Source organism: Panthera tigris, chromosome B1, assembly GCF_018350195.1.
Source record: "Panthera tigris isolate Pti1 chromosome B1, P.tigris_Pti1_mat1.1, whole genome shotgun sequence".
Lineage (NCBI taxonomy): Eukaryota > Metazoa > Chordata > Mammalia > Carnivora > Felidae > Panthera > Panthera tigris.
Window position 1 is genome coordinate 86,158,566 of NC_056663.1, and position 14,421 is coordinate 86,172,986.

Genomic DNA, 14,421 nt, shown 5'->3' on the forward strand with positions numbered 1-14,421 from the left:
AGTGTGAGCGACAACTATAGAACAGGAGTCAGCAAACGTTTTCTGTATAGGGTGAGATGGTAAATATTTTAGGCTTCGGGGACCGTATCCAGTCTCTGGTGCAACTCTGCAACTCTGCTGTTGTAATATGAAAACAACCACAGAGGACACGGAAAGGAATGTGCGAGGCTGTTGCAATAAAACTGCATTTACACAAACAGGCAGCAGACAGTGATTTGCCAGCATCCCCTGGAAGAAAAAGTTAGAATGGCAGAACCTTTCACACCAGACTAAAAAGCTTTTATTTTCTTTCCTCGGTGACAGAGGATTTCAAAGCCTTGTCATTTTTATGGCCCTAGAGAACCCAGTTCATGTGATAACATGCCCCTTTTGTCATCAGATTTCATCCAAGCTATCATACAAATTTGCTAAGGGGGCTAAGCTGTTTCTTTCAAGCAGGTGCTGAAAAATAACGCAGTAAGTTTGCTCTCCGGTGCCTTAAGAATTTGCATTTGTGAGGGCCCCTGGGTGGCTTAGTTGGTTAAGCATCCAACTTGGACTCAGGTCATGATCTCAAGGTCCGTGGGTTCAAGCCCTGCATCGGGCGCTGTGCTGACAGTTCGGAGCCTAGAGACTGCTTCAAATTCTGTATCTCTTCTCTCTCTGCCCCTCCCCAACTTGCACTCTGTCTCTCTGTCTCTCAAATATAAATAAACATTAAAAAAAGATTTTTTAAAAGAATTTGCATTTGTGCAGCTTTGTCAGTTGGGCTAAGAGGGAAATAGCTGTTTGTTTTGGTGCTATGATACTAACGAGGACAGGCTCCACGGTAAGAGGATGGGACAAACTCCTGGGGATGGTTACGGGGAAGTATGTGCAAGTCCATTTTATTGTTTCAGGGATTTGCAAGACCCATGCCTTGTAGATTTGATCATCAACCTGAGAAATACTGGCAGACTCGTCTGTCAGGGGATAATTCTGCTCAAACACACATAGGAATGTTTTGAATGCTCCCTGAGAATCTAGTCAATAGGGTTCCCAGGTTTAGCAAATAACAATCCACAGCACCCCGTTAAAGCAGCATTTCAGATAAGCAACGAGAAATATTTTAGGATAACTGTGTTCCCTTCAATATTAGGGACATACTTAAACTACAAAAACTATCTGTTGTCTTTCTGAAATTGAAACCTAACTGAGCATCCTATATTTTATCTGGCCATCCTAACTGTGAAGATAGATGATGAAGTTGTTTTTTGCACCATCTACTGCATCATTGCATCCGTTGATTTAGCTATCTTTCAACAGGGTTGTTGTTATTTTTGTTTGTATTTGTTTACTTATTTTTTGGCTGTTGGGAGAGTCTAATGACAGTCGAATCTCATTAGTTCCAACCTCACTGATACAGAATTGTGATTACTTATGCAAGGGCTATACTAAAGTGCACTTCATTCTCTTCATGAATTTACTCTGCCTGTTTATCACTGGTAGTACAAACAAAACTGAAAGAGAACTATTTATCTCCTTGGGAGACTACTGATCGTGTAATTACAGTGTGATCAGGGGCTACTGTGTTGTTTAGACTGTGCTTTTCATTTAATAATTACAGCTCACTCTGTCATTCAGTAAGCAAGACAAGACCTTACCAGGCATAGTCAGGTGCGACCACCTTAGTCCTCATGGCCCCCTTTGCGTCCCATCTGTCCCCACTACACAGTGTGTGCCTGCCAGCCTCTCCTGTTTGTTTATTTTGTTCATCATGCTCTCTAGAACCTCCCACAATGCTCACTACTTAGAAAGCACCCTATAAATGGTTGTTGGTTGAATTGATGAATGGACACTATCTGCAGGTCCTAAAACAAACTGTCTTTGTTGCTAATAAACATCTTACATTTTAAATTTTAAAACTTATTTGAACTGGTCTTTCCCTTATTCCAAATTGCTGTACATAAAGGGAGTTTTTGGTGAAGTTAGTTTCATTGCATAATGACCTTTGAGAAGCTGAAAACATAATGAAATTCCAAAAGTGTTTTATGAGGAGCGATGGAGAAGTTATTGTAATATCACCATGAGCATCCCCGTGAGCTTGCTTCTGTTCTAGAAGTATGGGTCTCGACACTGTCGGGCTACTAATGATATTAGCAAGGCTCAGCCTGCAGTCTTCCTCACTTGCCCCCATTTGCCCTGATCATGCACACACACACATGCACACGCACACATGCACACACGCATGCATTTACTTAAGTAAATTCCCATATATCACCCAAAGAAATGGAAGGGGTTCTTTTGATTGGCTACCAATTATGATTGTCACCCATAAGTAATACATTTAATGACTTAAACAAACACGTAGACATTTACATTCTAAACCACTTTCGTATTATTAGATACTTATATGTACAAGCAATCTAAAAGAGCTTGAGAACTACCAGTGAGGTCTGGACCCCTCTTGAGGGAGTTAAGCATCAATGGTTTATGTGTGATATGTCACCATTTCTATTGCCCGGTATGGGTCAGCATCTTAGCCTTGAAACGTATTCAGATGAGGCTTGTTCTCAGCTTCCCCCTGTACCTTTGTTCTTCTCTATTTCTGCTAGCAGAGAAAAAGGATTAATAGGAACCAGGAAGTTAAGAAGTAGATCTCTCTCTGTCTCTAATGCTACCTATATCTCGGGAGTGTTTTTCCTAGCGATCTAGGGAATTCAGGAGATGGGCTGAATACAGGTCAGCATCAAACCAGAGCTGGGCATGCAGTGCCTTTCATGTGGTGCTTTCTTTTCAGAGAGCACAGTCATGATCTGACCATTCCCTTTTGTTCTCCCTTCTCTCACAGCACCCTGGAGGGATATTATGTGGACGATGCCCTACAGGGCCAGGGCGTGTACACTTACGAGGACGGAGGCGTTCTCCAGGGCACGTATGTAGACGGAGAGTTGAATGGTCCCGCCCAGGAGTACGACACGGATGGGAGACTGATCTTCAAGGGGCAATACAAAGATAACATTCGGCATGGAGTCTGCTGGATATACTACCCAGTAAGCCTGGTGACTGTTCATTTTGCTGGAATGTAACACGTTTCAAGCCGATGCTTTGACTCCTCACAATGAGGAGTAAAATGTACTCTCTATGTTAGAAAATATCAATCTGTGAAATTTGAGACTCACAGGAGCTGAAGCCACCAGCTTACAAGGTGTGCCCCTCACTGTTACTCACTGTCCACTTAGATTGGTGATCTTAGCAACTACTATTCATTCCTCTTCAGTGGTGTTTTGGAAAAGAAAGAATAGTCGTGATTCAAACAAATCAATCGGGACAAAGTGGCTTTATTGTACCACTAATAAAGACCAAAAAAATGCATGCTTTTTAAAAATAGTCTTCTGATATACAGAAAGAGATGGAATATTTCATTGTTGCACTTCATTCTGGTTCTCATACAGGAGACTGATCCAGCAATCTCCCATCTTTTGGGACTTACCGCACTGTTATTACTTGATTGTACAACCCTACTCCCTACTTTATAAGTGATTTATGGCTTATGTTGTTTAAATTAAGGTGATTAAAGTTACCTTGCCTTTGAGTATTTGGTAATATTTCCCAATATTTCTAGGGTTTACTGGAGCAAAAAGATGTGGCAAAACTCATTGGGTTGGGAATTAATGCTCTAATTGTTGTTTGCATTTCAAATATCCCATCTGTTATTAGTTAATTTCCAGAAAATTTGTCAGAAAATAGACCTTAGAAAATATTTTAGCTAAAATTTTATTTTGTCCAGGGCACCTGACTGGTTCAGTGAGTAGAGCATGTGACTCTTGATCTTGGGATCATGAGTTCAAGCCCCATGTTGGACAAAGAGCTTACTTAACATAATAATAATAATAATAATAATAATAATAATAATAATATTTACTTTTGTCCAGAGCTTAAGTCAAAATACAATTTTTCTTACTCTGAGACCTATCTTCTTATGATTAAAAAAAAAAAAAAAAAGATCTATTACAGGTATAACAAGAAAAATAGCCCCCAGCTAAATCTACTTACACATTATTGTTCTTTAAAAATAAGTTATACTCGGGGTGCCTGGCTGGCTCAGTTGGTGGAGCGTATGACTTTTGATCTCAGGGTTGTAAATTTGAGCCCCACATTAGATATAGAGATTACTTAAAAATAAAATCTTGGGGCGCCTGGGTGGCTTGGTCGGTTAAGTGGCCGACTTCGGCTCAGGTCATGATCTCACAGTTTGAGGGTTCAAGCCCTGTGCCGGGCTCTGTGCTGACAGCTCAGAGCCTGGAGCCTGCTTCGGATTCTAGGTCTCCCTCTCTCTCTATGCCCCTCCCCGGTCATGCTCTGTCTCTGTGTCTCTCTCTCTCTCTCTCAAAAAATTAAATAAAAATTTAAAAACAATTTTTTTTTAAATAAGATTTTAAAGGGGCGACTGGGAGGCTCAGTTGATTGAGCATCTGACTCTTGATGTCAGTTCAGGTCATGATCTTGCGGTTTGTGGCATTTAGTCCCGTCAGGCTCTGTGCTGACAGCGCAGAGCCTGCTTGGGATTCTCTCTCTCCCCCTCTCTCTGCCCCTCCCTCACTGTCTCTCTCTCAAAATCAGTAAATAAACTTTAAAAATAAATAAATAAGTAAAATATTTTTTTAAAAGTTCTACTCTAGGAGCAGGGCAGAAGGAAAGAATACCGCAAAAGATCTTTTAAATGATTGCCCAGACATTTAACATATCTTCTTAGTAGGCTCTGCAATAGATCAAAAGTCCTTTCAGTCACTGCCTACAGGGCAAGCAGGAAGAGGGAAGTGGTGCAGGTTCTTAACCAGCTTAGGAAGACAGAGAGGTTTGTTGTTTCAGGAGTAGGCCGATTGAGCATCTTGCCGTCTGGCGCTGGGGATCTGCCGATGTGACAGTAAATTATGGAGTCAGGGAAAGTGGAACTCTGTGCGTGCAGTTGGGTATAGGGAAGAGGCAAAATAGGGATTACCAGATCCTCCTACTACTTGTCATCTTACTTGTGACTAGGATCAATTAAAGTCTCTAGAGGAGATCACCTTTTGTATGAATCAGCCTGCTGTATTATTATCTTATTAAATACCCAGAGAACACTCTGCCTTAGGAAAGAAGCACTGGGGAGTTATAAGCTTTCAAAATTAACCTGGGATAACACTTGCTTTATATATGGTATCTGTTGGCAGTGGAGAGGGCTAATGACATCCCTCTTCTCTCTGAATTCAGAATCCACTAAGAAATAGACCTAGGTGTCAGAGATCAAAAGGTCGGTTTTATTATGACCGTGTTGGGTCGGAGACGTGCTATGGACCCAAAGTCAGAATGCACTTCAGTCCTTCCCCCTCTGAATGGAACAGTTGGACCAGCTGCAGATAGAGCTCTGGGAAGTCGCGGGTCTCCCCAGGGAAGGAGGGCCTGCCCGGGGGAGCTTCCCCAAGGAAAGGGCAGGAATGGAGAGGGGTGCAGGTGCAGCCTGAGGGCACGGACAGCTTCCAGGACAGGACCTCTGGGGGCAGCAAGCTTTGCCCTGTCACCTCCACCTAATAGAGAGATGGGTGGCGGTGGCTGTCAGACCCCGCCTTCTCACTACTCAAATGAGTGATTCCTTCTCCCTGAAGGGGAGCCTCCTAGCAAAGGAGAGAAGGCAGCAGCTTCCTCCCCAGCACTCCCTGACACAGCAGACAGGCACCTGTTTTGTGATACGGGTCAAAGCAGAAACAAGGGGAGGAAAAAAGAATGGCTCCCCTTAGAGTATTTATAAGCTTACTCTCAGGACAGCGTATTTCTTTCAGAATTTTACCTTGGAACGGTGACGTCATTTTCAGTTAAAAGTGTTTACGTCCTGTTAGAAATAAAAGAACCTCTGCTTTATCATACTAGACAGAGAAATTCACCACCACCACCCCCAAACCAGAAGTTTAGAGTATTAAGGGAGAAAAATCTGAGACCCTAGAAAGACAGAATTCCGTACAAGTAACTGGTAACGTTGGCTTACATTAGTTACAGCATATGAGAAGCAGAAACGCCCTAACACCGTTCTGCTCAGTAATCACCCCTGAAAGCCTGAAGGCAGATCTTGCAGGAAGTATCATCCCCGTTTATGCTGGGTTATTAAGAATTAACTCTGGGAGGAGAAAGAGCAATAATATAGCTCTAATGCGCTTTCTATCCATGAAAAATGCTGCCAAGTATTTTTCTTTTTATGAAAGTGCTGTGATTCGTTTTTAAATTTATAAAATCTTTTCTCCAAAGAGCAATCAGACTATGGAGAACTATAGAAATCACGTACCTGATGTTATTTATTCCTGCTGTCTCTCTGCAAGCAGCCTTTGGGATCACTCAGAAGTCATCCTGTACTACTGTCGTTGAGTAGCTGTTTCTAGAACCTTTGAGTTGGAGAAGTAACCAAGCGTTTAGAATATGTCATGGCACTACTCTTGTTGTATCAAACCCAAAGAGGTCCCAGATTTTCCAAGTTATACCATAAAGACCTTCCTCATGGGCAGTAAAAAAGGAAACATTTCTTGTAGTCTGGATTCAGTTATTTTTTGATTAGTTATTAGATTATTTTTTGGTATCCCAGTTCAATTCAAAAAGTATTTGTGGATCACCTACTATGTCCCTAGCGTTTACCAGGGTACAGAATTGTATGATAGCCTCTGCTCTGAAGTATTTAATGACCTTTAGGAATGAAAGCAAGTGACAGTTAAACAGGAAGCACAGCTGGCTTCTCTCCTGGAAGGAGGCAGAAGGGAACAGTAAATAAAGAAAAGTGGGGAGAAAGTGGTGATGGGGGAGGGAATAGAATTCAGTTGATTTTTTTTTTCACTTTTCCTTCTAATGCCATAAAAAGTGGTGGTGTAGGATTCTTAGAAAGGCAGTGTCCAGAAGTCCTTTTTTTATCTGTTAGAAAATGCAGGGGCACCTGGGTGGCTCAGTGGGTCGGTTAAGCATCTGACTTCAGGTCATGATCTCACAGTTCATGGGTTCAAGCCCCACGTCAGGCTCCCTGCTGTCAGTCAGCACAGAGCCAGGAGCCTGCTTTTCAGATCCTCTGTCCCCATGGCTCTCTGCCCTTCCCCCACTCACACTCTCTCTCTTTCCCTCTCAAAAGTAAATATTTAAAAAAAGAAACTGCAGACAACTCTCTTTACTCATGTACACTAAATTAATTCTTAAATACATCTGAACTAAAGATTTTTTTAATGGACCAGAAATCCAAAATGCCACATAGAGAAGTGAAATGGTATGAATAGTGAGTAAAACCATCTTGCCACTGTTCCTCATCACATTTGGTATCGGCCCAAACTAACACTTATTGTTACATTTCCTTTAAATGTTTGTAACTAATATTACAAATACAATGTATGTTCTTCTTCAAAAACAAGCCAAGAGAGAGTGTCAGTAACTTGTCACCATTGCAAAGTGCAGCTTGGTCTCTGACTCCCTAAATCAGGCTTTCTGTGCTTCTCTGCATGTAACCTCTCGCCGTTTATTTGTACGGGGTTGGATGGGAAAGTAAGTATGCGTCAGGTTTTTCTCTGAGTTCTTAAGCTGTTACATTAGTGCTATCCACGAAGGGAGTGCACAAGAAAAAGTTCTTGAAGTCGTGCCGTGTGGATAAATACTATATATAATATTTTCTGGCTTTTGGCTTCTCCCATCAGGATGGAGGCAGCCTTGTGGGAGAAGTAAATGAAGACGGGGAGATGACAGGCGAGAAGATAGCGTATGTGTACCCTGACGAGAGGACCGCACTTTATGGAAAATTCATCGATGGAGAGATGATAGAGGGAAAGCTGGCTACCCTTATGTCCACTGAAGAAGGAAGGCCTCACTTTGAACTGATGCCTGGAAGTAAGTTGGATCTGCTTCAGAAGCGTGCTCTAATTCCAAAGCAGGTTGTTAGGGCATAATTGAGAGAAGTTAATTTCCTTGTCTAGTCCACTTTAATCATGCATTAGTCAGCTTTGCTGCATAACAAACACCTTAACATCTCAAATACAGGTGACAAGCTGTACTCCAGCTGGTCTGGGGTGGGCTGGGCTGGGCATGGCTGGACTTGAGGCTTCTTATTGTATTGTGTCTTACTGGTCTTAATTCTGGGGCCATCTGAAGGGATGTTGGTGGCCTGGGTCAAGATTTTCTCAAGTGAGTCACAAGAAGTCAGAGCATGAGCAGACACCTATGCTGCCTCTGAAAGCTTGGCTTGGAATTGACATAATTTCACCCACTTTTCATTGGTCAAATTAAATCACATAGTCAAGCCAAATATCAATGAGACGGGGAAATAAACACCATGCATTTCAGTAGCAGATGCTAAAAGTCACATGACAAGAATATAGCTATATAATAATACAGGGAAGAATTGAAGAAATGACGGCAGTAATTCCATGAATTTCAAAAGATTAGTATATCTCAGAAAAAACTGAAATACAGTTCAATGATGTTAAAGAATCAAATTAGGTAGATCTCCAGGTTGTACAGATTGTAAAGCTGATTCAGCCCGAGCTCTGATTAGAAAGGATAAATGCATAGTGGCATCTTCACAGGACACATACTGGACACATGAGTGAGCCCAGTGGAATCATATTAGAAAAAAATCCTATTTCCTTTTATTTTATTTTATTTTATTTTTATTTTCATTTATTTATTTATTTATTTGTTTGCTTATTTTTTTTTGTTTTTGAGAGAGAGAGCTTGAGCAGGGGAGGGGCAGAGAGAGAGAGAGACAGAGAGAGAGACAGAGAATCCTAAGCAGGCTCCACACCCATTGCAGAGCCCTAGGCAGGGTTCCATCTCGCAACTGTGAGATCATGACCTGAGCCAGATTCAAGAGTCGGGTGTTTAACTCACTGAGCCACCCACGCGCCCCCCATTTCCATATAGAAGTATAATACAGCATACTAAATATTTTTTTCTGCGTATAAAATTATTTATTGTAGAAAGTCTGGGGGAAAAAGACAAAGAAAAAAAGAAGCTGTTTATATTGGTCTGATTCCTTGAAAACAATATATGCGTGTATTTCCAATCTAAATTAGGTTCTAAGAATAAAAAAGTAAAAAAGATAATAAATCTAGGCACTCATATTCCTAAATAATATTTAGCTATTTGTGATCTGAAGGAGAATCTCCAGAGGAAAATGTCCAAAAATGGGAAATCTAGCATTTATAACTTGAGTTGTTTTAAATGTCTCAGTTTTTATTTTTTTTAAGTTAAAAATTGAGGCAGCTTAAATGTGATGTGGGATTCTGGGTTGGATCCTGTAAGAGAAAGAGGGCATTAGTGGAAAAACTGGTGAAATCTGAATAAAGTCTGAAGTTTAGTTAATAGTAATGTAGCTATGTTGGTTTCTTCATTTTGACAATCATACCATGCGACATAAAAAGTTAACATTATGAGATGGGCGCCTGGGTGGCTCAGTGGATTCAGTGACTGACTCTTGATTTTGGCTCAGGTCATGATCTCACGGTTCGTGAGTTCGAGCCCAAGTCAGGCTCTGCTCTGATGGAGTGGAGCCTGCTTGGAATTCTGTTTTTCTCCCCTCTCTTTGCCTCTCTCTCTCTCTCTCAAAATAAATACATAAACATTAAAAAAGAAGAAGCAGAAGAAGTTAACATTGGGAGAAACCATGAGGGATATCGGGGAATCTCTGTACTGCAACTTTTCTGTAAATTTTCAATCATCCCCAAATGAAGTTGTTTTCATTTTAAGTGAAACAGTAATCTTTGCACTTCAAATTCTCATATCTGTGCTCTTCACATGTGTTCTGAAAGGAGACAGTGCCACAGTCTTTAGAAATGAAGGGACCTGGGCCAGGGGAGGATCCCCAAATGGTGATGCCAATTTTAAAACTTCACAAGCGGCAGCGTGTTTTAGTGGCAAGAGCCTTGAACTTTGGAGTCACCTCATTTAAGTTTCAGCTTCAGCATTTGCCACAGTGTGGTCTCGGGCAAGTTCTTTATCCCTTCGGAAATTGTTTCTTCATTATAAAAGACAGGTGCTGGCAGCGACTGTAAAAACACCATAATGAAAGTTATTGTTATTATTACCTTCTTCTTAGTATAAGTAAGAAACAGATTTTGGGAAGTGAGGGTAATAGTTCTCAAAGGGTATTTTTTTTTTTTAGAACTCCTGGTTGTAAATGATGAACACCCTTTTCACTATAAGGCCACAGTAAAGGTCGGGAGGAGGGACATAACTGGTGAGATTCTGGCAGGCCTGTTAATTTAAGGATACATTGAGCAATTTGGGTTTCACAAAGGTCAAGAAGCATGGCTGCTTTGGGTGACTGACAGGACACAGGTCTTCAGTGTTCTGCACCTCTCCCCACCGCACTCCCCCAGCCCCTCTCGTTACTGTCAGTGAGCTGCAGACTAACCTACAGATGAGGTCTGACAGGGCCATGCTGCCATCTGGTCCACCATGGGGAGGAGGAAAACGTAATGCAAACACCTCACACAAAGTACTCCCAACCTGCCCCCCGCCGACCTCTCCCACCACACCCTTTCTCTTTATGCTTTTGCAACCACAAACTGCTTCTATTTTTATTTACTTAGAGCACATGTCAGAGAGGGGCAGAGGGAGAGAGAGAGAATCTTAAGCAAGCCCGGTGCCCAGAGCGGGGCTCAATTCCACGACCCTGGGATCATGACCTGAGCTGAAATCAATAGTTAGCCACTCAACTGACTGAGCCACCCAGGCGCTCCCCATAAATTACTTCTAGTTCTCCACTTACCATGCGCTGATTTCTTTGTTATGCCTCAGGCGGGATTTTCTTCTTGCCTTGTCTCTTCATCTCTCGACAAAGGAACTCCTTTCTCTGTTAATTCCCATTCTGTCTTTAAGGCTTGGCTCACCTCGTAGAATTAGTGACTGTCAAGTGAATGAATGAATTCTGGTCAAAGGGCATAGTATAAACTATAGAGGAGAGGAGTAAAACTAAAGATTGTGCTCCGTTTGCCTGGAGCAGATCTAGGAAAAACAGGAAGGGACATTAAGCTGGAAAAGACAGCATCGGCTCCTTGAAGAGCAGCCGGAGGTGTTTCTCCTCTTTGTACCTGCACGGTCCCTAACACAGTGCTTTACATGTAGTTGGCACTCTGTACGTTTGGGATGAAAGGTTTAGTCTAAAGAAGGAAGGTGGAGGTTCATAGATTTTCTGTGCAATACAACATGTATTTCACAGAAAAGTTTGGTTGAATTGTGTGGGTTGTTTCTTTTTTAAACTAACTTCCTTTAATGGATTGTGCGTTGGTCCATTACCAGTTTGCTCCCAGATGCAATTCTTGTCCACATGTCCTGCTTTCATTGCAGGGGGCTTCTGCCGCTGGCAGGCCACGTTTCCTAGGGTCATGTGCATTGGCTTCTCTCTGGGTTTGGCCATCGGGAGGCACTGGCCAAGGGCATGGAGAGGAAAGGAATCAGGGAGAAGATCTCTCTGTGTCCAGCAGTGTCTCCAGCAGTGGCCTGTCTCCTGATTCCATCTCCCAACAGGAAGGTCCCGCATCAGTCCAACTCTAGAACCCCAGGCACACCCTCTCCGCCTTTGTCCCTCTGGCTTAGGGCTGTATGGCTTCCAGCTCTTGCCAGTTTCTGGGCTCCTTACCTGCCCGTTTGGCTTCTTAGTTCTTCCGTGCTCTGTATAACCAATTCCCTGAGTGAAATTCTCTCTTTGAAATACTCAAATGGTCTGTTTCCTAGCTAGACCTTGACTGATCCTGATTGCTTTTTAACTTTTAGTTTGAGACATTGATTTTGGATTTTGTGATTGTACAAAACAAAACAAAACTGAAAGAGGACCTGGTAACCACTGGTAACCACCGAGGAATTGCTTAATGGGACTATTTGTGATGTCTTAGTGCCTAAAAGAATTTACTTTACAGGACTAAGCCCATCGGTTCTGAAATGTGCTTCTTTACTTACTGTGCAGTAGAGCCTCGGATGTCTTCAGCGTGCTCTGGGAAGGCTCTCTGAGGCTGGTCCTTTGCGGAGAGCCAGTGTTAAATCTAGGACAGTTGTGTACCTTAGTTTCTGGAATAAATTACTGACTTGCTTCTGAACAACCTTAATAGAAATAAGATGACTGTGTTTTTGCTTTATCAAAAGCAGTTCTGTTCTTAATTCTGGTGAGGCTGAATGTTTATTTTTAGTGAAGGAGACAATTGCCAGGGCTGGGTGGTTGGAGTCTACAGACTGTGTCTACTAGGAAGAAAACCACGAGAAAATTTTAAAAACCATCACTCAACCTGATCTGCCCAGAAGATCTCAGAATTTCATGACAAAGCATTTTCTTGATTAAAAATTTTAATTGCACAAGCATTTTTTAAACCATTTGAATAAAGACAATTCAAAAGCAAAAATGGGATTTTAAGAAATACATACGATGGCTGTTCATTAAGACCTAAAAATGCAACTCAAAAGCAAATCTAAAAACCATTCATTTATATTGGAGAATTTGGGGGCGCCTGGGTGACTCAGTTGGTTAAGTATTCAACTTCAGCTCAGGTCATGATCTCACAATTTGGGGGTTTAAGCCCCCTGTCGGGCTCTGTGGTGACGGTATGGAGCCTGCTTAGGATTCTGTCTCTCTCTCTCTCTGTGCCCCTCCCCTGCTTGCTCATTCTCTTGCTCTCTCAAAATAAATAAATTTAAAAAAATTTTTTTATTTATATTGAAGAATTTATTCCAGGTACTATGACTTTTATATATACATACACACACACACACACACACACACACACACACACACACATATACGTATATGTAAGTATACGTATATGTGTGTGAGTGTATATATAATATATATACATGTGTGTGTGCGTGTATATATATATATATATATATATATATATGTATATATATAATTTATCTTCAAATTGGTTTCCATACAACATCCAGTGCCCTCCTCCGTGCCCATCACCCACTTTCCCCTCTCCCCCATCCCCCATCAACCCTCAGTTTGTTCTCAGTATTTAAGAGTCTCTTACGGTTTGCCTCCTTTTCTGTAACTTTTTTCCCCCTTCCCCTCCCGCTTGGTCTTCTGTTAAGTTTCTCAGGATCCGCATATGAGTGAAAACATAGGGTATCTGTCTTTCTCTGCCTGACTTATCTCACTTAGCATAATACCCTCCAGTTCCATCCACGTTGCTACAAATGGCCAGATTTCATTCTTTCTCATTGCCAAGTAGTATTCCATTGTATATATAAACCACATCTTTATCTGTTTGTCAGTTGGTGGACATTTAGGCTCTTTCCATAATTTGGCTATTGTTGAAAGTGCTGCTATAAACATTGGGGTACAAGTGCCCCTATGCATCAGTACTCCTGTATCCCTTGGGTAAATTCCTAGCAGTGCTATTGCTGGGTCATAGGGTAGGTCTATTTTTAATTTTTTGAGGAACCTCCACACTGTTTTCCAGAGCGGCTGCACCGGTTTGCATTCCCACCAACAGTGCAAGAGGGTTCCCGTTTCTCCACATCCTCTCCACCAGGTGCTATAACTTGAATAACACTTTTCATTATTTAACTCATTCTGTCCCATGAATACAGAGAGACGCTGTAAAAGTTCTTCTCTAACTCTGTAATCCCTGGATTGAGATTTTCGTTTGCTTTTCAGGTTCGGTGTACCACTTTGATAAATCGACTTCATCTTGCATTTCTACCAATGCTCTTCTTCCAGATCCATATGAATCAGAGAGGTAATTTTTTTTCCTTGTGGTTTTAATAGCCCTGTTTATAGGAGGTTAAAAAGCCCTAATGTTGGGAACTAATCCTTCTTTGTGGCTCTCTGAAAAAAAGTTCATATATTGTGATGAAGAGTGTTTTTATGCTCATATAGACTCTATCCCTGTGAGAGAGTTTCTCCAACCATAAAGCACAGAACAGCCTTGTGTCAGTCCCAGAATGCAACTTCTACATATAGACAGCTGTCGGGCTAGGCAGCCAGCTATGCCCTACCCAGTTGTCCCCTTTTTGAGGGCCCTGGTGCAATGAAAGCCACATGCCGGCCTCTAGAGCATTTCACCTTCTTTAAAGCTCTGTCTAGCCAAGGCAGGAACCAGAATGCCTCCTTTACTTAGCATAGCTGAGGGAATCTGGAACACAAGACAATTTCTTTATTCACTAAGGGAGAACAGGCATGAAAGAAAGACAATATAAGAAGCATAAAGACATTCCAGCTTATAAATGACAAGCTTCCGATTCTATAAGCTCATTCCCCAAGTGTCAAGTCCCATTCCATTTCATCTTCTCTAAACTCCAGTGCTCAGTTCTTGGTATGACTTTCTCTGGTACTCTCCCCGAGATGCTTGTCTCCTAGCAGCTGGCCTGCTCCTGAGTAAGAGTGCCATCTGCAGTTGGCCTTCTCTTTGCCTCACTCTTTTGTTAGCCTGGCTTACAAAGCATGACTCCCATTCACTTTTTGTTCTGGTCCCA

The 14,421-nt window shown here is 41.9% G+C and overlaps 1 protein-coding gene across 2 annotated transcripts in view; it reads left to right on the top strand.

The window, feature by feature from the left end:
• The window catches only part of SETD7 (SET domain containing 7, histone lysine methyltransferase), a 46,517-nt gene that overhangs the window by 19,256 nt on the left and 12,840 nt on the right, over positions 1–14,421 (top strand). The window contains exons 3-5 of one of the 2 annotated variants that reach the window (XM_042983867.1): positions 2,810–3,011; positions 7,653–7,842; positions 13,604–13,685. In XM_042983867.1, the coding sequence (XP_042839801.1) occupies positions 2,810–3,011; positions 7,653–7,842; positions 13,604–13,685 (474 nt within the window). Of the gene's footprint in view, positions 1–2,809; positions 3,012–7,638; positions 7,843–13,603; positions 13,686–14,421 lie in introns of those variants that run through there. The other variant, XM_042983868.1, reaches the window with a different exon arrangement.